The 21,601-nt window shown below is 37.4% G+C and overlaps 1 protein-coding gene across 4 annotated transcripts in view; it reads right to left on the bottom strand.

The window, feature by feature from the left end:
- Positions 1 to 21,601, bottom strand: part of FNDC3B (fibronectin type III domain containing 3B) — a 295,959-nt gene that overhangs the window by 214,077 nt on the left and 60,281 nt on the right. For all 4 annotated transcript variants that reach the window (XM_025046052.1, XM_006910837.3, XM_015588553.2 and 1 more), the window contains exon 2: positions 19,334 to 19,475. In XM_025046052.1, coding sequence (XP_024901820.1) covers positions 19,334 to 19,447 — 114 coding nt within the window. In that variant the 5' untranslated portion in view covers positions 19,448 to 19,475. The remainder of the gene's footprint in view (positions 1 to 19,333; positions 19,476 to 21,601) is intronic.

Here is a 21,601-nt window from a genome sequence, read left to right as displayed (position 1 = left end):
TAACGCCCATTTATCCTTGTTAGCTCAAGAAATGGCATTCGACTCAGAACAGGTCACATCCCCAACTATATGTTTTCAGGAAAAAAAAGAAGAGGGAAAAAAAAAAACAACACTCTACTTCTCTCTCCTAGAATTTGCAATTGCAATTAATTAAACAATTATTTTAGTGTCTTTCTTTAATCTAGACTCTATAAGCACAAGATCTGGCAGAGACTAAGTGCCTGGCATAGATTAAGTGCTGTACTTACCGAATGAACGTCATAAAACATAAGGAAAACTATTGCAAACAATTATTTTAACTTAGAAATTAAGCTTTCTTAATATGCAATTTTAAACGTCCTTTACTGTATATTCCAATAATTTATCTGTTTTATAAACTTGAGACCAAAACCAATTCACCTTTAAGAACTAAACCTTTAATTTCCATGTATTTTGCTTCCTGTTTTAATTCACCACAGGAGACACTGCTAGAATATTAAAACTTTTTAAATCAGGAAATACTTTAACCAGAGAAAACAGGATCATTCGGCATAAAGCAGTCCAAGCTTCATCCCTGGTGTTTCTTGTTATCTTGAACTAAAACACTTATTTCAAGGCAATCTATTTGTCCTGTATAGTAACTATGTCAATAATCTTTCAGTCTTAAGTATCCAAAATGCTCACCGATGTAAACATATTTTGCCATTTTAGGAACTCAAAAGGAAATCCCTTGACGTGTATAGAGTAATTAGAACATTTCAATTTCTTGAAACTGAGCTTTTAAAATCATTCCTAACATGAAAACAGTTTGATTTAACTTTACTTTTCCACAAACATTACATGGACTACCAGGGAATAAAACAATACTCTAATAAAAAAAATTATCCGTGTCTTATTTTGAAAGTCTTTAGACCAACTCTAACTTCACTGTAATAGAGTAGAAACCATCTGCTCTCTGTGTTCATACCTCTAGGTATAATTAGTCGAGAAAAAAAAAAAAAAATCACTGGACACCGAGACTATGTCTCAAATATTCCCTGACAATCCCAAATTAATACACCCTCTTCCTCCACACTGATAATTATCAGACGAATCTTGAATGCTGGTTCTGAAAGTACAATTCACTAGTATTATAGAAAGTCCTAGGCAAGAAAAGGGATTTCTGAATTGGTGTATGCTACAGATTCCGTCACATTATCTGCTTATCATATTGCATAAAAAGTGTCTGTAACAGTTCCTCAGTGGTCTCTGACACGAGGCCACAATTCAAAGAATGGCCTTGAGGCATCCAGCCACCAAAAGCCATTTATGCCTTTCCCTCTTTGCTTCTGCTAAGGCAGATTCCCGACCCCCATATCCCACTTCTTCAAGGAGAAAGATAAAGGGCTTTTAAGCATCCTACTAAAATACCTCTCTTCAAATGTTTAGTTCCGTAATTTTCCCTGCTGCTGGGTTGCTATGACAACCAGATTATGATCTACCAAGTTACCTCAGAAACCAGGCAAATCTCCTGTGTCCCAATATCAATTTTTCTTACTAGGGGCCACAGTCATTATTTGAGCAAACCACATACATCCTGGCACCGAGATATTTTAAATGAAAGCATTTTATTTGTCTGAGGCTTACTGACCACCTTGCTGTTTTCACTGTCAATAAAGGAGAGATAAAAATAAAGTTTTGACATACTCCAGCCCAATGATCTATCCCTGACAACAGACATGAATGAGAAGGCAGCAAAAGGCCTTGCATCATGTAGTCTTGAGGAGCATGAGTCACACCCTGGCAGGCTCCCTGGCACTTAACCTTTTGTATCATACAAGTCAGTCTCAGTCTGTCTGTGTCTCTGTCCCTCCCTCTCTCCCCTATCTCTCTTCACTTCTCTCTCTCCCTGCCCCCTCTCCTCCTTCCTCCTTTCTTCTTTCTCTAGCCACAAAGCAGACATAACTGTTACAAGTTCTCTTAAATATAGAATGTGAAACATAACCTCACTGTCCAAACCTCATCATTTTTTGTCCATTCACTAAGCATTTTCTGCTTTTCCAAAGTCAGCATGAAAACAATTCATGCTGCATTCTGCATTCTGTCAGAAAGGGGGTTCGAAAAAAAGACAGAGCTTTTTAACTACTGATAGATTTTCTCTCCCGAGATGATTTTAGAGCCATGTTAACCAAATCATAAGAGCATACTTCAGGCTACTATTGCTTCATCAGATCTGTATCAAATCTGGTAGTGCTGCATGAACCAAGCAACTGGAAATAACCAAAGGCAGTTTACCAAGGCTTAATGAAAAATAAGTGACTATTCTTCTTAAATCTAAAGAAACAATAAAATGAGAAGTTGAATTAATATAATTGAGCAAAAGGCTACACACAGCATTCTGGAAAAGCTTTACCCAACAAGACAACTGAAAAGGTATAACAGATCTTTCCTTAAAGGTAAGTCTAAATCTAACTGTTTCTTACTCAAAGAGGAAAAGGAAGGTTATTACTGCAATTTAAATTTGAGGCGGCTGATTAACCAGAAGATCAACAGTAACTAAGACTATTCCTGAAGGCAAATTCTTAATGTATGACTCAAAAAATTACCAGCCACCTGACTTATCAATCACTGCCATGTATGTGTCCATCCCAGAAGTTTCTGTAGGAAAATAGTACTGACTGACCAAAGATGAAATGTTACGTTAGTAACATTCTTTAAACATTAAATCCAATACCTGGACGATCGAGATATAAACTGTACTAGAAGAGGAAATCCCATTTCACTTTTGGAGCTTTTCTCCACTTGCCACACTCTGTGAGGGCTGTCTTACTCTTGGCTATTTCGTGCATAAATGAACACTTCTCACTTGAAGCCAACATTTATGATCACCCAAGAGATATCTTTACAGGGGGAAAAAAATGATAAAACCTAAAAGCTGCAAGAGTTCCATGTTAGGAGGGATTCTATCCAGGAATATCTAACAACTTTTACAAAGTGACCTTTGACTACATGAGACCTTCTGTCTGTTCTCCCTCGCCTCTCTCCCCGCTTTTCACCCTTCTCTCTACCCTGCTTTTCTCTGCTTCCCCCTTTTCTCCCTCTCTCCCCTTCTGCCCCATCCAGATTCTCAAACTCTAGAGAAATCCTGGAGTGCTCCACCTGGGCCCTGGAGAACCCAAACCATCCAACAATATACACCTTTGAGACCCCGTTCTCTATATCCACAGACCACGGCTGGCCTCAAGCAAGCTGAAAAGTGTGCATCATTTGTTTTCTGAGTTTTCTTTCTTTTCTCCAAATTAGGAAAATGGAGATAATGAGCTGCAAATGACCAATAATTATCTTTGTGGAAATAACATACACAAAAAAAATGTCCCAAGATTTAAAATGTGAGCAGGTCAAACAGAAAGGTACCGGAAGATGATGGGAAAATACTGATTGCCTCACCTGTCCTACTTTGAAGCTTGAATCCAAAGCTGGAAGGAAAAGAACATACAAGACCAGGAAGCCTCCAACAATACTTATGTTCTGGGTCAAGGCACACAGACATGCATGGCATGTAAAGGTCTCCCCTAGTCAATATCACTAATGGGATAAGTGGTCTTGTTTTGTTTCTTCCTGGGCTTCAGGACTCATTCGGTTTAAAGCAAGGAGAAAGAATACACCAATGCTCCGAAATGTCTAATACTATGCTTTCCTCAAAGGATAGAAAGTTCAAAAGTTGTCCCCCTCAACGGACCATTTCATACCTCTCAAATTAAGTCAGCATGATACAGACTTATCAACTCCTTTTAACAGCTGTTTTTTCCTACAATTATATAGCTCTTAATTATTGAACCCATGAGGTCTGCCAGAAGGTATTACTAACCAGATTTTACAGATGAGGAAACCGAGCTTAAAGAGGATAAGTAACTTGTCTAAAGTCACAAAACTACAGAATGACTGAGCTAGCACTGGACTCCAGCCTTGTCTGACCAAAAAGTATGCTCTTCTACCATACCGCTTCCCCCACTAACAGACATGAGTTTTGTAGAATCAATTCTCTATGGAGACACTTCAATAGCTATAAAGAGAAAACACACTTAATTGGGTCAAAAGTTATCCCCAAAGACTGGGGACAAGTTCTCTTCTAAAAAATCCTATGCTCACTCCCTGAGCCAGAGCCCCTCACTCCCACTATGGCAGTTGCTAAGGAATCCCTTAACAACAAAAAGTTGTTTTTATATTGGGCAGAATTGATTCTCATAGTCTTTGTCAAGTCCTTGAATTCCCTTAGAAGACTAAGATGAAGCAGTGAGCTAACCACTCGAATATCACAATCTCTAGGATGCCATTTCTCATGGCCCAAAAGTAAACAAAAGAAAAATAAAAAATGACTCCTAGAAAGATTGCATCTTAAGTTTCTATGCTTCCCAAAAGTCATCTGTCATTAACGAAAGAAGACAGAAATGAATTAATAGGTAACCAAGGAAAAAGAGACCAGGTGAACCAAGGACATTTTATGCAATGAAATTATGTGTGCCTGCTGAAAATATGTACAATCGAAAGAGTTTAATAACTACATTTCATGAAATAAGTGGACTTAGAATTACTACTATATCTTAGCCTTAATCAGCAAGTTTTAATTAAGTGCCTAGAATGGGTCAGGCATTCCTCTAGGCCTTGGGAATAAGCCTGAAATAAAACAAAGTTCTGGTCACCTCGAGCTGATAAATACAACTTGCCCGGGATAGGGGTGGGTGAGTGGAATCATTTAAACAAAAATAAAACATTTACAGATAGTGGTAAATGCTATAAAGAAAATACAATGGCAGCTTGCAAAAGTTGTACATTTCTACTCCCCCTAATTGTATACTGCCTTTAACAAAGAGATTCTATTACAAAAAAAAAAAAAAGCTGCTATTTACTAAGAATAAAAATATAACATTAACTTAAATGGAAAAAAATGCAAAATGTAATATAGATGGCCAAAACTAGGTTAAAAGCCTCTTTTAAGAGAACCACAAATGCCAGAGCCTAAAGTTTCAACTATAGGACATTCAAGATAAAAACCAAGAATATAAAAGACCAAAACTGTAGTTTTTCCCTGGTTAAAAGTAATAGCTACGAAATATCCTTGTGCATTTGAAGCACCAATGTTTGTTTAAATCTCTTTTTTTTTCCCCATTTTATTAAGTTTTTTTTCCTTATAGAGTTGAGTACCAAAAATACAACTCTTCTTTAGTTGAAACTTTCTTCACTGAAAACAAAATTTAGCTCCTGTAATAACCACTTCGGGGTGAATCTTTATCAAAAATGTCCATCACGTGAGGTACAAGCCCTTTCTACCCCTCAATTCCATCAATGTACCCCATTTCCTCAAGTTAGGCTCTGGCCACACTAATGGGAAATCAGCCACTTTTCACCGAATCAGCCCTCCTCTGAATGTGCTTTGCACATCTAGAATGTCTCCCTCCATTTAGATCCGGCCACCTCATGTCTGGTTTTGATTGGCTAAGAAAGAGCAACAAAATTCACAGTAATTAATGTGACACATCTTTGGAAAGCTATGCACTGGACATAACTCTACTGTCATAATCCCAAAGCCAGTGAAAAAAACATATTTAACTGCCTAATCCCAATACTCTACTATTTTTAAGGCCCATTTCAATGTCAGCCACCTCATTCATTTAACAGTGTTCCACCGCCAAGACATAATCAAGAAATAATGTGCCCATGAAGAATGTTCTCATCCTTATAACTGACAGAAAATCAGTTTGCTATATTTGCCATTAAATAGTTAACTATTCTTATTACTACACTTTCTTAATTACTTAAAATTAACACTACTATTGCCTGATATTTTGAGCCCACTAACATGAAATCAAAAATGAATACAAATATGTAATCTTCTAGGGTTCTGGAAGGATTTTTCAGGAGAGAGAGAACCATTTCCCACTCCCCACCATTGCACAATATATATTATCATTTATTCGGGTCTTAACTTTAGATTATTAAACTTATTTAAATCAATACTTAATGCAATTATTGAAATCTTGATTATTCGACAAACATTTGCTGAGTAGTTACTATGTGCCAGACGCTTTATTAAGCACTGGTAATTCTAAGATGAGAAAGATGAAATCCCTGCCCATTTGTGTGTTGGTGCAAGAGTAGAAAATAAATTTAACTGTAATGAAATATGATTATTTCATATTGGAAATGTGATTACTTCAGCTATGGAAACTGAAGAAACCATGGAGAAATCGGGAAAAGTTATAGTTGGGAATGACTGCAACTGGATAAGCAAAAGAACAATTAAACAAGCAAATGCACAGAGGCCAGAACAGCATAACGTGTTTAGCATTCAGATGTGCTAGAATTCTGACGTGGCTATAATGTCATATGCATGTTATGGAAGAACAAAGGTGAGGCTATAAAGGCAGGCCAGAGCCACCTCGGGAGAGACTTTGCTTGCCCCACTTAAAAGTCTGGACTTTATCCCATGAACAGTAGAATTTTCCAGTAGGAAAGCGACAGACATGATTAATGTAACTGATAGCTCTGAGAAACTCAAACTGAGATGGGAGATACTGGACACATGGAAGACCAGTAAAGATGTAATAAGACATCCATCTGTGACATTAATGTAGAGATGATGTTGCACAAAGTTAAGCGTTTTCAAAAACAACTGATATTTTCACCTTTAAATATGGCTAACCAGAACTTGCTGCTGACAAGTTCTGCCCTATCTCTCTGCCAACACTGAAGTTTCTAAGGTGTAGTGGTGTGTATGGCTCACCGAGCTATAACTACTTATTTTTTTTTCCTACTTACTGTCACTCTTTCTAATTCTATTATCTGAGATTCTGCCATTTCCATTTCCACCACTGCTGTCATTCATAGGCATCCATAATCTTTCCCTCTCTCGTGTCTCCTCCTCCTCCTAGACTTTTTGTCCCTTATGTCTTCTCTTTGGTTTTTTTGGCTTTTGTTCTAAAACGCTAAGCCCAAGAGCATTCAGAAGCCAATCTAGCTTTCCTTTCCTCTGCTTCTAGTCTACATACCAAACAGTCACAGTGGATTATGTTGTCCACCTACTACATTTTTGGTTGGTTTGCTGACCGAAAGGAGAGGAAGATTAGTAGGATTATTGGGAAACAAATGTAATTATGAGTCAAAGGAGAATCATTACTTATTTTCAAGGGTCTAAAGTTAATCATATCCCAAAAAATCTACTTTCTGGTTCCTAAATAATTCCACTTCAACTGAGTTAATTCATTTTTTTATATCTTGAAGTTATAGTTTGCCTTTTATCTTATCACATAAACACAAAAGGTTTTAAAAAATAAGTCAAAGACTCAATTGTAGATAAGGAAAAAAACCCATACCACCTACAACTCAATCTTTAAATTAAAAAAAATATATGAATCTTAAGTATCTTTAAGATTTAAAAAATAATGAGTACTTTTGTCTTTTTCCTGTCATACTATATGTTGAGGTAAAATTAGATAGAGCTCAGACCAGAGTTATCTTCTAAGAAACAATACAGTATGTAAATATTAAGTAGTCTAGTTACTTCTCTGCTAATCTCATTTTAGTTTCATTTTTGTACTAATCTTTTAAAAATCAACCAAGATAGCCAGGATACACAGTGAGAAGAGCAAGCAAATCAGAAAGGTCTCAGTTGAGTCCCAGCTCTGCTAGGCAGGACACTTAACCTTTCTAACCTTTCCCTCACCTGAAAAAGAGATAATACCTACCTCACATGTGTGCTCAAGAAACAGAGCAACCCGAGTGCGGCCTGGTACAAGGTCTTACGCATAATATGTTTTCGATAAATAACTTATTAATACTTCTTTTTCTGTACATTTCTCAAGTATCTCAGTTAATAAAAATGTGGCCTCTAATAAGACAGCATGTATAAAGAAAAAATCTTACTGAATCTACCATGTTTAATGTTCTCAACAAAATCTAAAACCAGCCAATTCTCACCTCTGAGCAGACTTTCTGTTTGAGAAACATTCTGGCTTTCCTTAAAGCCTCACCTCTCAGCTCATTCACATTCCAGGGTCCTTACGGCTTCCATGGATCCCGGCAACAGCAGGGACTTTGGAATTCATTCAGAAAGCTCTGAAATCTAAGCCTTTTACATCTACAAAAAGGTTTAAATTACCTGGAAACACTTCTAATTAAGATTATCATAATGAACATCAGTAATAAAAAGTAATAAAATAACACCAAAGTGTGTGGAAATTTCCTATTAAGTGCTCCGAACTCCAGCAGAGGACCCTTTTCTGACCCATAAGCTGCCTTCTCAGAGCACACGGGAAGAATTAAACTCACAGTCCAGGAAAACAGAATTATACAGTTGGATATTTAAGACCATGAAAAAGTTTAAAGAAAACGTTCAGATTTGGGACTTCAAGGAAAACAGACTGAAAACATTCTTGAAAAATGTAATGTTTTAAGATTTTCCTTTCCAGATTTTAGTGCTAGAGTTTTGTAAGCAACTGTTGGAAAGTTGACGCATTTATACTCTCCGTCTTGGAAGAATGACATCCCTAAGTGCATACACGTACCGACCTGTACGAATGAACAGATTATTCCAATTCTTCCCTCATCCTGCACCAAGTCCAAATTCAGGACTGACACTAGTCTCTGCAGACAACGAAGGAAAAATGTGACAAAGATTTTCCAGCCGGCCCCTCCCCTCCTCGCACACCCTCAGCACATACAAGCACACAGCCGATTCTGTGCACGTCTAACTCGGGGCCAGTTTATGCATCATGACATCAGTGCAGTATAATGAGCCAAGTTTAAACTCCATCTGGGACAAATAACGTCCAGGCGCACTGTGACTTCTTTTGTTTATATACACTGACTAAATATGTCTTGGTGGTAAATGAACTAACTCTTAAGATTTATTTCTCAAGGCCTCCAAAACAATATTCTGTACCCTTGAAGCAACTCCTTGCCTCCAGTTCTCTTTCCAAGGCTATGCGTAAGTGATTTTTAACAGAACACTTGATTTTGAAACATATAATTAACATCTTGAGGAGAGTCAAAGTCCAAGCAGCCCTCGTCAATCTTTTTAAAAAAAGGTGGGGGGGGATGGGCTAGCAAATGGGTGTGGCATCATGGCTCACGGTACAAATACTGCATGATACAATTCTGTATTCCCCTGGGAACAGGAATACACAGAGGTGAGAGCTTCAAGAAATGCTCGTACAGCAAAGTGGCCGTTTTCTTTCTCTTTGAAGGATAAACTTAGATTTTTTTTTTTTTTAAATTCTGGCATTACTTAAGAGAAATAATTATAAATTCAGAATGAAAAACAAACGATTTAATAGGTTCAAGTCTTACAACAAGTTTTTAGATTTCTTAAGACACAAAAACTGTGCCTCTGGGATGATGTAATTTTTGAATGGAAATGAAAGGCGGGGTTTGGGAGGAAAAGAAGGCAGACAAAAAACCCTCCTAGCTCCCGGGGTGAGTCTCCCAGGGAGGAGGAAAGCTGCTACCCTTCTCTGGTCACCACCGTCTCTGAGCAGCTGCTGACCCCAGAGGAAACCGCTCCCCTGCTGCTAAACTCAGGGAGAGAACCATTCCCTAAGGAAAGAAAGGGAGCAGCTCCAGTGACTTAGGCCTCAGATGACTTCACTCCCAACTCCTCCTCCAAACTCATCTGGGGCCTCCAGGCCTCAGACACTACCACTATTGCTCGGTCTGCAACTCACAAGCTCCAGTCAGAATCCTTTCCAGAGTTAACGTGAAGATCATACAAAATAAACAGGAGCACACTTCTTTGTGAACTTTACCATCTACTGAATGTGCAAAACCTAGTCCCATGTCTCTCCTAACTGTTCACCAGAACAACAGATATGCTTAATCCAAGTAACTCCACCCTTCCTGGAAGGTAGGGTTTAAATGGACTGAAAGCCCAGTGCTGTGATTTGCCAGCTGCCAAGTACTTAACCTTTCTTGCCTCAGGTTCTGTTGGTAAAAATGAGCACCACCTTACAGGGTGTATGATTGCTGGAGGAAATGATGTATAATACAAGTGCTTAGTACCATTCCTAGCACCTCATATACCCTCAGACAGTTACTATTAGTTCCTTCCACCACAGAGGGAACAAAGAAATCTAAATATCAAATAAACGCCATTCTTTCCAATACTTATTGCCCACAAATAACCAATGAACTAAAAATTGAGACTAAAAGTCTTTTGGTGATCAGCAAGCTCCGAAATAACATTTAAGTTTGAGGTAAATGCCAAAAATTTAATTAGACACTTGGAATTCTTTTCTTTTATCAAATGTATTGGGGTGACATTGGTTAATAACATCATGTAAGTTTCGAGGGTATGATTCTATAATACATCATCTGTATATTGCACTACGTGCTCACCATCCAAAATCTAGTCTCCCTCCGACACCCTATATTTGACCCCTTTCACCCTCTTCGCCCTACCCCTATCCCCCTTGCCCTCTGGTAGCCACCATTCTGTTGTCTTTACCTATAAATTTGTTTTGTTTGTTCATTTGTTGCTTTCTTTTTTTGGAATTCTTTCAATGTCAAAAATCTACCCTTTACTGGATCTTTTACATTGTTAAGGCACTGAAATCTCTAGAAGAGGCTACCTTACAGAATTGTGTATCCTATAGTTCCCCCTTGGTTTTAGAGTAATTGTTAGAAAATGAACTTCTGCCACCGTCCAAAGGAAGACACATCTGGTGGGATGTCTACATTTAAGTCTCAGTGGAGGCTCTTTAGAGTTCTAAGGCAGCTTAAAGTAAAACTGTGTGCAGAGGCAGTCAGTGAAAAGTGGGACAGCTCTCAGTGCCTGGCCATCTCACTTTAAAAATGAGAAAACTGAGGCTCTCAGAAGTAAAATGGATATGAACACCCACCTATAAAATGATACTGTTCTCTATCACCCAACTCTACCTTCAATTGATTCCCAAAGTCTTTATGACAGAGATTATTCACAGACAGGACATATATAATAAGCCTACGGTCTGATTTCCCATTGCAACCATTAGAAGAAAAATATGGATGTCATTTCTTTGTAATTCATATTATGTTTGTATTTTATATTACGCTTTTATTTTCAGTCATAACTAAAGTCATCAAGTAAAGCAACCACCATTTTATAAGGATGCTTTTTATATGGCCTTTTTGCCCAAGTGATGAGAATTAAGATGGCTCTTACAGAGACCCATTTGTCAATGCAAAACAAAAATTTTAATGGTGAAATAAGAAGAGATGAATGAACTGCACAACTCCGGCCAATTTAAGCTAACAAACAACATCACTAACCAAAGCACATGCTTCGCTGTGTTATGGTTTCTCCCATGAACCAGAATGACAACTCAACATTCCACTAAAGACCAAAGAAACTTTTTTCGGAAGTAACATGTTTCAAGTACTGAATTTTCCAACTACTTAGAAAATACAAGAACATTTTAATAATCCCTCCTAAAAATTAAGTCATGCAACATAATTGGATAACAGCACAAGTCCATTTCTCTCCAAATCTAAGGTTTGACTCACAAAAATTGTTTGCCATTTTTCCCAATAAAATGGAACCCCAATGACAGCTTTACTGACATAAATACTCACTGGTCAGCCTGCCCCCAACACTAGACCTCCTCCTCTCTGCTGTCTCCGCCTAACTGCCCAATTATTTGCAAAACAGAAACCCTTGGCAAAGTAATTTTCTAAATAGAGATGTCCATTTTATCCAAATGCTCAGCTACTACACTGTAAGGAGCGAGGAATGGGCAATAAAGAGTGGATCCAGGAGAGGCCGGGTCAAATTACTTATTTAATGATCGTGCTAAACGGACCTGCTACCCATAAAATACATTCACTTCTCTGCAATGATCTGATCTGACATTCACTTGTTTAAGAAAAATAAAAAGCCAGGGCTGAGAAGCTGTACCAATGTAGGCATGACACTAAAGTGGCACATGAATTCTATTTCTTCTGGAGGCCCATCATAGTCCAGCTTCGGTAGAGCTGACCAAATAGTTAATAAAAGGCATCTAATTCTGGCCAATCCCAATTTAAATAAAGAAACTAATCTCAAAGTACCAAACCCCAAATTGCCTAGATACAATATGGTAGTACTTCGACAGTTGGCTCCTTGGGAGGCTATTTATTTTTTACAACTCATCTGGAACTTAAAAAGATTAATGTTACAGATTTTATGTAATTTGTTCACTATTGCCATGTTTGGAGTGTAACTTATATAATTTACATACAGTCACATTTTTACAGCAATCATTTGCACAAAAAAAGAGAAGAGTCTGCCTACATGAAAACAATTATGCGCAAAAATATGTCTTAACACAAGCTGGATGGAGAATTGTCCCATCTTCTCTTCCTGTGTGTATGTACATTCTTATTGCATTATGAGATACATCCCATGGCTGTCATATTGCATTCAACATGATGAATACACATTTTCAAAATAAAAATAATAGAAATTAGAGGTTGGAAATCTACCTCTAATTAAAATAAATTTTATTTTATTCAGAGAAAGTTAATAGAGAAATGATTTAAATAAAATGTCTCATCTAGGTAATACCAAGAAAAGATTACTTTTAAAAAATGTTATTTCAATAAATACTTATAAGACTCAATTCTTGGAAGCTATAAAAAAGAGTATAAATGCAAGTATTAGCATCTTTGTCCTTGGAACATGATACCTTGAACCTATGTTTAATGTTCCCTAACTAGTCTATAAACAGTAAAACCAAGGTGCCTGGTTGTTTCTCCTGCCCTTCCTTTGCTTTGGTGAGTGCTTAGTGTGGCACTGTTTGGGGACTCAAATACTGTTCACTGAAAAGCAGAGGCCAAAAAAAAAACAATACATGAGTCCTAACTTGTAAGATGTATAACTGAAACCTTCTACAAAGCTGTGTGGACCAGAGCTCACACTAGTTCATTTTATAAGTCATAAGTAAAGAAAGCAGAAAACAAAGAGGCTTAAAATCACTTCATCAGCATGATATGCAATGAATGTGCCAGGAAAAAAATACTTTTGTTATACGTAAAACATGATATGCATGAGCATGAGATGCAATTTCAAAGGTTAAAAGAGTTAACAATTTCCAGGTTCCAAACTCACATAACCGTGGAGCCCGGCCAATTTGGGAAAATGAGTGAAGAGGACAGAGTGGGGACTGAGGATGACATTCCCCATCTAAAGCGGCAGTCGCCACCTTTTGCCAGCTAACTGTTACAAAGTGGGAAGATCAGCCCAGTGTTATCAGATCTTCTGAGTTTTCCAGATAAATAAAAAGATTTGGAATTTTACACAAATCTGATTTTTAAATACTGGCATCTAATTTTTGCTGTTTTTGTTAACTATAAAGGCTAAAAAAAATTAAAAGCTTGTTTGAATCCAACAAGTAGACAGTTCTGAAGCTCTGGTTTCGATGAATTAAATTTATTCTTTGTGCTTATCCTTCATTCATTCTGAAGGAGTTACTGAATGCTACCTCAAACACCAGGTACACAGAGAACAAGAGACACAGCCCCTTTTCTCCCAGAGTTTACACTGCAACCAGTTAAACAGCACACTAAGTTGAAAACAATCATAATGTTAAAACCACCAGAGTTTAAAATTGCCCTTATTTTGCAGTGCAATCTTGCCACACCAGTGTTTTTCCTTAATCCTCTCCTTTTGAAGGCAGCTCAATTTCTACCATTTGAAGGATACTGACTACACCTTGTATCTTATTATTACTGCCTTTGGCTAATTAAATTCTGAAGTGTCTCTCAACCCAGACAGCTCAGAGCTGTCATAATTATAAGCCATATGCCGTAATTATTGTGGTTGCCACATATAACAACACCCTCTGGTAATATGGCATCAACGTTTTCCTGTATGAGACTAAGACTTTGCACAGGCCCTGCCTTTTTGGAAGTCTTGGTAGCGAGGAGAACTGGAAAACCTAAGGCAGAGAGGATTCTAAAATGAGACCACAGACCTAGATAAACTCACACCCTCTCTTTACAGTTAAAAGGAGGGCCTGAGAAGCAGGGTGGCTGCCTGTGGTGCTGGAAAGTGACTCTGGTTGAGGAATGCATGATCCACACCTCTGGATCTCTGCAGACTCAGTGATTCTGAGGAACAGACATCAAGGTGCCAAGGGTGGACCCCAGAATGGATGCATTCAGAGGACATTCACTAACAAGAATACTGACTAGCGAACAAGGTTCCAGAAAAGAGATCACAGAATGTGCAGATACGGTTTGTTTGGGGTACCACTAACAATAGCTATCCACTAAAATATACAAAGTGTTCTCATTTCATAAAACAAAACCTGATTATACTATATGCAAAGCTTGTATAATAGTCCTGGACTTCATTTCAAGTGAGATCCTCGTGTAGGCTCAGCCTCCCCAAGGACACTTATCCTAGCCTGGTTTGTTCTCCTGGCGCACCTATTCCACTCCTGCTCCATCCCTCCTCTGTACTCCCAGTACAGTTATAGTCCCAATCCAAGCATCGCAGATGTATAAATGCAGCCTTTTGGGAATGGGGGTAGTTAAACCATATTTTGCTACCCAACTAGGTTGCTCATTCCTGAGGGCAAGAAGTATCTTATTTATCTTTGTGTCACCAGCACCTAATACAATGCTGGCATAGAAGACATCTGATAAATGCTTATTAAAATGAACAAATCTATTATTCAGTCATAAATCCTACCCTCTCACTTCTCCTTTCTACCTCAAATCTCAAAGAAAAGAGACCGACACTATCTTGACAGCAGAGGTCTTTATAAGTTTGAGTGGTAAAGAACATGAAAGACAGTTTGCAATAATAATTTTTAAACATGTGCACAAGTTATACATTTCTCATACGTCTTGATGTTGAAGAGTGTGACCCAAGACTGAATTTCCCCATACTTGGTTTTCCAAACCCAAACATCTGACCAGCCTAATTCTTTCTACTTCTGAACCAAGCCCTAGCTCCTAAATAAGATTCTATCATAAAAGGAACTGTTACAGAATGTTATTCAGCAATAACTGCCGCAGTCTCTATTAACTTCCAGTCCCATTCTCATTTGAATATGATTTTTTTTCCCTGTACAAACTTCCCAAGAACTGTTTATTCATTTTTCTACACCATACTGATTATAAAACTCTTTCTGGGTCCCCCTGACATCGTAGCTATCAGCATATTTAAAGAGTAAACCTGTGTGGTGAGAAGATCTGAACTACTGAATACAAGAAGGGAGCTGTCAGGGGAAAAGTTATTAAGAAGATATCAACCAGAACAGAAAAGGTCACTGGATTAGCAGGAGAAGCACAGCTGATGTAAAAGACATGCTGATGACGAGCACCATCTGAACGGGAAAGTTTTAATATGTTTAATGTGCTGTCTGGAAGAGTGTACTCAAAAGAATGCTCTGGGAAAACTCTGGCTGTGTTTTCTGTCTAGGGGAAACAAAGGCTTTCAAGAAGAAGAAACAAAAGAGAAGGAAAAAAAAAAAAAACCTCAATAAAATGACATGCTAAATGCTCGTCAACAAGAACAGGCATAGTCAAGAGAACTGGACATGACTGAGGCAACTTTAACGTCCTGTCTTCCAGGGCAAGCTTGTTAACATGCTAGCCTGAGCTGGCAAGAGAGACAAGTTTTCTGTTTACATTTCAGAAGATCTACTTCCTGAACACGCAGCATTAAGGATACTCATTAGCAATTAATATTCTGCAAGCTTAAAAGGAAAAAAAAAAAGATAAGAACTATGACAAACAAAACATTTGCTAGGTGCCCTCTAAGAAGTGCTAAATACTAGTCAGGACAAAGAGGCATCTAACTCTAACCCTACCCCAATGACCCCCAACAAATATATATGAGTCACTAAGAATTTAAGAATACAAAGTGCCATACCACCCTCATGAAGGTTATAAATATCACAGATTAAAGCAGCAAATCCAGTAAACTCTTATGATAATACTTCTGTTCTTAATTAATGGTTTCCTTATTTAACTGGTGGCTGCTATAATTTTCTTCAGAGATTATCAAAATATTAAACCAATAGAAAAAGTCGAAATTTGGGCTGATATGTACTCTTTCATGCTCAAAACTAGCTGCTACATTTTTAAATCTCTAAGATGTGCTAAAAGTCCATAACAAAGATAATTAATATACCACTAGGTTCTGAAATTATCAACATAGACATCAATATTCTGATTAATGTAGAGTATTCACTGTATTTTATAGTGCTAACACAAAAACTCAGGTTGAAGCCTTATTTTTAATATTCAAGAATAAAATGTAGTAAGGCATATTAAGAGGAACAAACTTTATTTAGTCAGAATATAAGAAATTATAGTGAGAGAAGCAGAGGTATTTTATTTAGAAAACAATAGTTCAAAACGAAGCTCTCTGATAGGCACAGATCCAATAGAAATGAAGACACGCATCCACAAAAATATTTGCATACGTTCACAGCAGCATTATTCATAATAGCCAAAGACTATAAACAACCCAAATGTCCATCAACTGATGAATGGATAAATAAAATGTGGTATATCCATACAATGGAATTTTATCTAGCAATAAATAAGGTCTGAAGTACTAATACAGGCTACGCCATGGATAAACCTTGAAAACATTATGCTAAGTGAAAGAAGACAGAAACAGAAGACCACATATTGTACAACATCATTTACATAAAATGTCCAGAATGGCCAAATTACCTACAGCTGTTCTTCAGTTCTGCAGATACGCTCTTACCCCTAGTGGTTGCCTAAGAATTGGGAGGAGTCGGGGAATGACTACTGCAGGGTTTCTTACTAAGGTGATTAAAATGTTCTAAAATTAATTGTAGTCATGGCTGCACAATTCTGTGAATACACTTACTTAATTCCACTGAATTGTATACCATATATAAGTGAATGACATGGCATGTAGAGTATATCTCAATAAAGTAGTTAAATAAGGTTGCTTCTGTCCACAATTTTTTGTTATTGTTGCTCTTGTTTAGTTAGTAATAGTTTTTTAATATTCATTCATGATGAGCATGGATTTTCATTTTAAGAAAATAATCATCCTTTTCCTGCTACCTATATAAAATGACAGACCAAAGTTTCAAACTTAACATGACTTCGTATGAAGAAAATTAACAGTGTCTTTTTTTTTAGAGAGCCAGAACAGAGCAGAGAATCTTGCTGAGAACTCATACTAATTAAATCCAGAAACCATCAGGACAGAAATCAGGAGAGCGGCTAAAGAGATTTCTCATAACTGCGGTGGTTCTTTTGCATATATAAAAATGTTTACAATGTCCTCTACACAGCTGCAAAGTATTAAGAGTGATATAAACACATACAAGGTAAGTTTCACCATATACACTCCTAACAAAAATGCAGAGGCACATCCCTGTAGCCAATGGGCGGCTCTTTGCAACAGTATACTTTGAGAGGTGGCACAGATGCTGCCTCCCTTACAATTGTCCTCAAGGGTCTGTGGGACAATGTCTATGATGTTCATCATTGAAGTCATTCAAACCTGTGTCTCCAAAAGGTCTTTGTTAAGATTAAAAGATGTTGCCTCAGAAGAACAGCATAGTAAAAGCCTCAGAAAACTATAGGTAATTTTGTCCTCTGTCCTGATCCTTTAACACAGAACCCCTGAGCTCCATACCTCAGGCTCTTTAGAGCAAGCAGCAAATACCAAAAGGTGCCCTGGTCAAGAACTCAAAACTCATGCAGACCTTCCCATGAGTAGCCAGAGCACAAATGTGAAAGAATGATAGACGGCAAGGACTTAACATGTAACACTAACAGGCCATCACACCGCACTTGGATTTTATTCCAGGTGTAATAGGACAGCTTTAATCAGGGTAATGACATGGAGCAACGTATGATTTTAGAAGATCACTCAAAATGCTGCTGTGTGGTAAATGCTTTCTGGTGGGGCCAAAGTAAAAGCAGAGAGACCAGTGAAAGGGACTGGTGAGAGAGAGTGGCCTGCCAGTAGTGGTAGTGCGAATGAAGTAGATGGACATGGCAAAGTACAGTTTCAGCAAATGTTTCTGAGATAAAGCCAATAGGACTTGCTGACAGACTGGAAGAGAAAGGTGAAAAGATAGAAGTGAAGACTCTGAAGTTGAAGAGCGATGGGAGTAAAGCAGAGGCTCTATTTGGAGAAGCAATGCTCTAAAGGGGAATAGAGATATGAGGTGGTTAACTGGACAGGGATATGGAGTCAAGGGAGGGTTTTTTGGGGGCGGGGGCAGGGGGAGAAGAGGTGTAGTTGTTTGTGTTTAAGATAAAAGATATTAAAGTATGTCGGTGGAAATGATCCAGCAGAGAGAGAGAGAGAGAGAGAGAGAGAGAGACACACACACACACACACACACACTGAGAAGTTGGAAAGAGAAATATCTGCATCAGGGATGAGAAGGGATGAAACTTATTCAACTGATAAACACTTATTGAGCTATTAGTCTTTGTTCTCAAGAGGTTTAGAGTCTAATGCAGGAGAAAGTAACAAATATATTATTAGGTGGTAAAATGATCCAACAAAGGTATTAATGTACTATGATAAAGAATGTTATCATATACTATGATAGATTAGGGTCAGGTACTGATGACCCCAAAATGGCTGATCAACATATTTAATTATTAATATATTTTGCGTAAATATTTTTTAAGCAATTGTTTATAATTCTTCTTTTCATAAGATATTTATGCTTCTAAAGAACTGCAAAGACAAAAAGATATTTAGTCTAACACTGAGCAAAACCAGTTTTGGTAGTCAATTAAAAAATTTTAATGTTATCAGAGATAAAAGTTCAATCTCATAATAATTTTTAAACGTTTTACTTACCATTTAAATTGTTTCTCAAATGCTACATGAATGAATTCAGAAATAACTTGTCTATTCTGTAATGTTAAGTAACAGCAGGCTCTACATTTGGAAGGACTGCTCCAGGACCCAAGGTGGGTTCACAAGGACCCATGCATCTTGTCAAGGTCAGTCACCTCCAGTGTGTGAGATCAAAACTTGACCCACCCTCTGAGTGTCCTGCTCTGGCGAATCAGGCAAGTCAGTCATGCACAATATATAACATAAGTAAACATTTTATTCCAAAGATTTGTACATATTTGTAAAATGATTCATTTAAAAAATGTGGCTTTTTGATGCTTTAAAAATGCTAACTAGATGAGGTAAGATTTGCTGTTCTCAAAAACCACAATTTCTGATATTTTTAAAAAACATACTGTAATTCCACAACAAAACACTTACCTCTAGAACTACTAATGTTCAAAATCACAGATCTTTGAATCTCAAAATAAAACAATGACTGGGTTAACATTTTCCCCTTAGGCAATATGACTTAAATTTCCCTCTCCCTTCACCAACCTGCTGAGCTGCATCTCCATTCACCAAGTGAGGCATCATGGCTACCTCTCCGTTCAGCAATGGTGGCAATTCCAGAGGGATTTGGTGGTCGGTCATCATCATTGTGACGTACATTCATGGAGAACTTTCCTCAACTGGCTCCCTGCAAAAGAACCATCATTTCTTAAAAAAACTCAGGACCACAGAAAGTCACTTGTAACAACAATGTTAAGGAGCTCTTTCTTGAGGTCAGCTGAAACTCAGATTATTCTTTCATAGTGTTGTATTATTGTGTCAGGTCCGAGGAAGGTTAAAGCACAAGGAAGAGCCTGAACTAGAAGACCACAGACTTGAGTATCCAACCAGCCTTGCAAACACATCCTCCCAAGTCTTCACTTTGCCATTTAGTTATAAATTTTTAAAATGTATTAAGAATAGTAAGTACCCTACCCAGGGATCTTCCTGAGGTCGATGAGATAATATTTTGAGAAGGTAAAATACAAAAACTGGTGGTACCATCCTTAAGGAAAATGACCTATAAAAAGTTCTTCCCTTTTATTAGGATCAGAATACTGTATATATAAGCACTTAATCCAAGCAAGTAAACAAAGGTTAACTACCTATACTGCAACTGTCGCAATTTCTGACCTTGCCATTAATTTGGTAATTAATCGTATTCTAATTATCTCTCTCATCATTTCCTTGAATTTAACCTGTAGTATTTTTACATCTTTATAACCTGTGCACATCTTTGACACATCTTGACATGAGCTTTCCTGTATCTCAGAGTACTGATGGTACCTTGCGTAGAATAGGGCTCAAAGGCAGATTCTCTTGTTTCCACAGAATAAATGATTTTCATACAAGTATTCAAAACAACACAAAGCCCATTTTTGTTCCATAATAGTACTTGCCACCAACATCTACCTTTTGAATAGCAGGAAAATAACAATAAATTCCTATTTTAAATTACACTTAAAGAAGTATTTACATATCCTTCATTTATGCCTAAAATTTGTGGCACAAAAAGTTTTAATTGCCTGGACAAAAACAATAAATAAATACATACACGCACACTATTTTAAGTCAATTCAAAAACCACTGTCATATAATTCGGTTAAATTTATCATCATTCACAATAAAGTCCCCCAAAATTTCAAATTCAAGGGTATTAGATCAATGAACCCTTTAACACTCAATATTCAAATCAGGCAAAACAGTGGAACAAATCCTGCCTCAAATTTGTCTCACACAGGTGTGACAGAAATAAAATATTTCTTCTCATTCTTAACTACCTCCATTCTGAACATTAAATATACACCCCCACTCCATACCCTTAAAGAGAAACGCCTTCCCTGAAAGTAACGAACAATACATAAAAGCCATCCAAGAGATTGTAAACTTTTTATTTTAAATAGGTAAAATTTTACACTATTCTCTATAACTCCATTTGGAGAAACTAATTATTTTAAGCACTGAACAACTAAATCTTGTCCCAACTAGGGAAGCACATTCTACAATAACAGTCTCCTAACGCAGTGTTAATAGTGCCATCGTGCTGTTTTATGAGGCCATTACTCAGTTCCTAAGCAAATAAATTCATAAAACCCAAAGCCCAGTAGTTTATCCTGATGTAGGAAACAGATTCTTCCACAATAAAATTAACTAAGACACTATTATGATGACATCACTTTGATTTTGATAAGGTAATTAATCCTATTCTAATTATCTCTCTCCCATCATTTCCTTGAATTTAACCTGTAGTATTTTTACATCTTTATAACCTGTGCACATCTATGTCGATGGTTATCTACCTCATAGATATACAGAAGTAAATGATGGAGTACAGATGTCCATTTCCATTTAATTTCTAATATACTTTATCCTACTAGTGAATGAGGAAAGAATGGCTTTTTCCTCAGACTGATATTACACAGATCTATTTCTTAAGTGTAATGTTTTATTTAATGCTCCTTCAAAGTTTCAGGCTGAAGAAGCAGGACAGTAGTTTACATTAGGGGTCTGATGATAAAGCATGTAGGGAGAGAAGCGCTCCTTGCTCATGTCCATCTTTTCCTCACTTCCTCTCCCTCCCCGCCACCCCCTCCCCAAGAGTTCCAAGGCACTTATGGTGAGGTTATGGTATAGATTACAGCTCTGTCTTCTCTCCCTTCCCCTCTGCCAATATAGTGAGCACCAATCCCTCATCCACATGGGACGGTCCTGGTCTTCTCACAAGCAAGCATAAGAATGAAACCTACTCTCTTTTTTCACCATAAAGCAGCAGGA

Source organism: Pteropus alecto, unplaced genomic scaffold (assembly GCF_000325575.1).
Source record: "Pteropus alecto unplaced genomic scaffold, ASM32557v1 scaffold33, whole genome shotgun sequence".
In the NCBI taxonomy this organism is placed as follows: domain Eukaryota; kingdom Metazoa; phylum Chordata; class Mammalia; order Chiroptera; family Pteropodidae; genus Pteropus; species Pteropus alecto.
Note: the sequence above shows the minus strand (reverse complement) of the source record. Positions and strands in the feature narration are given on the sequence as shown.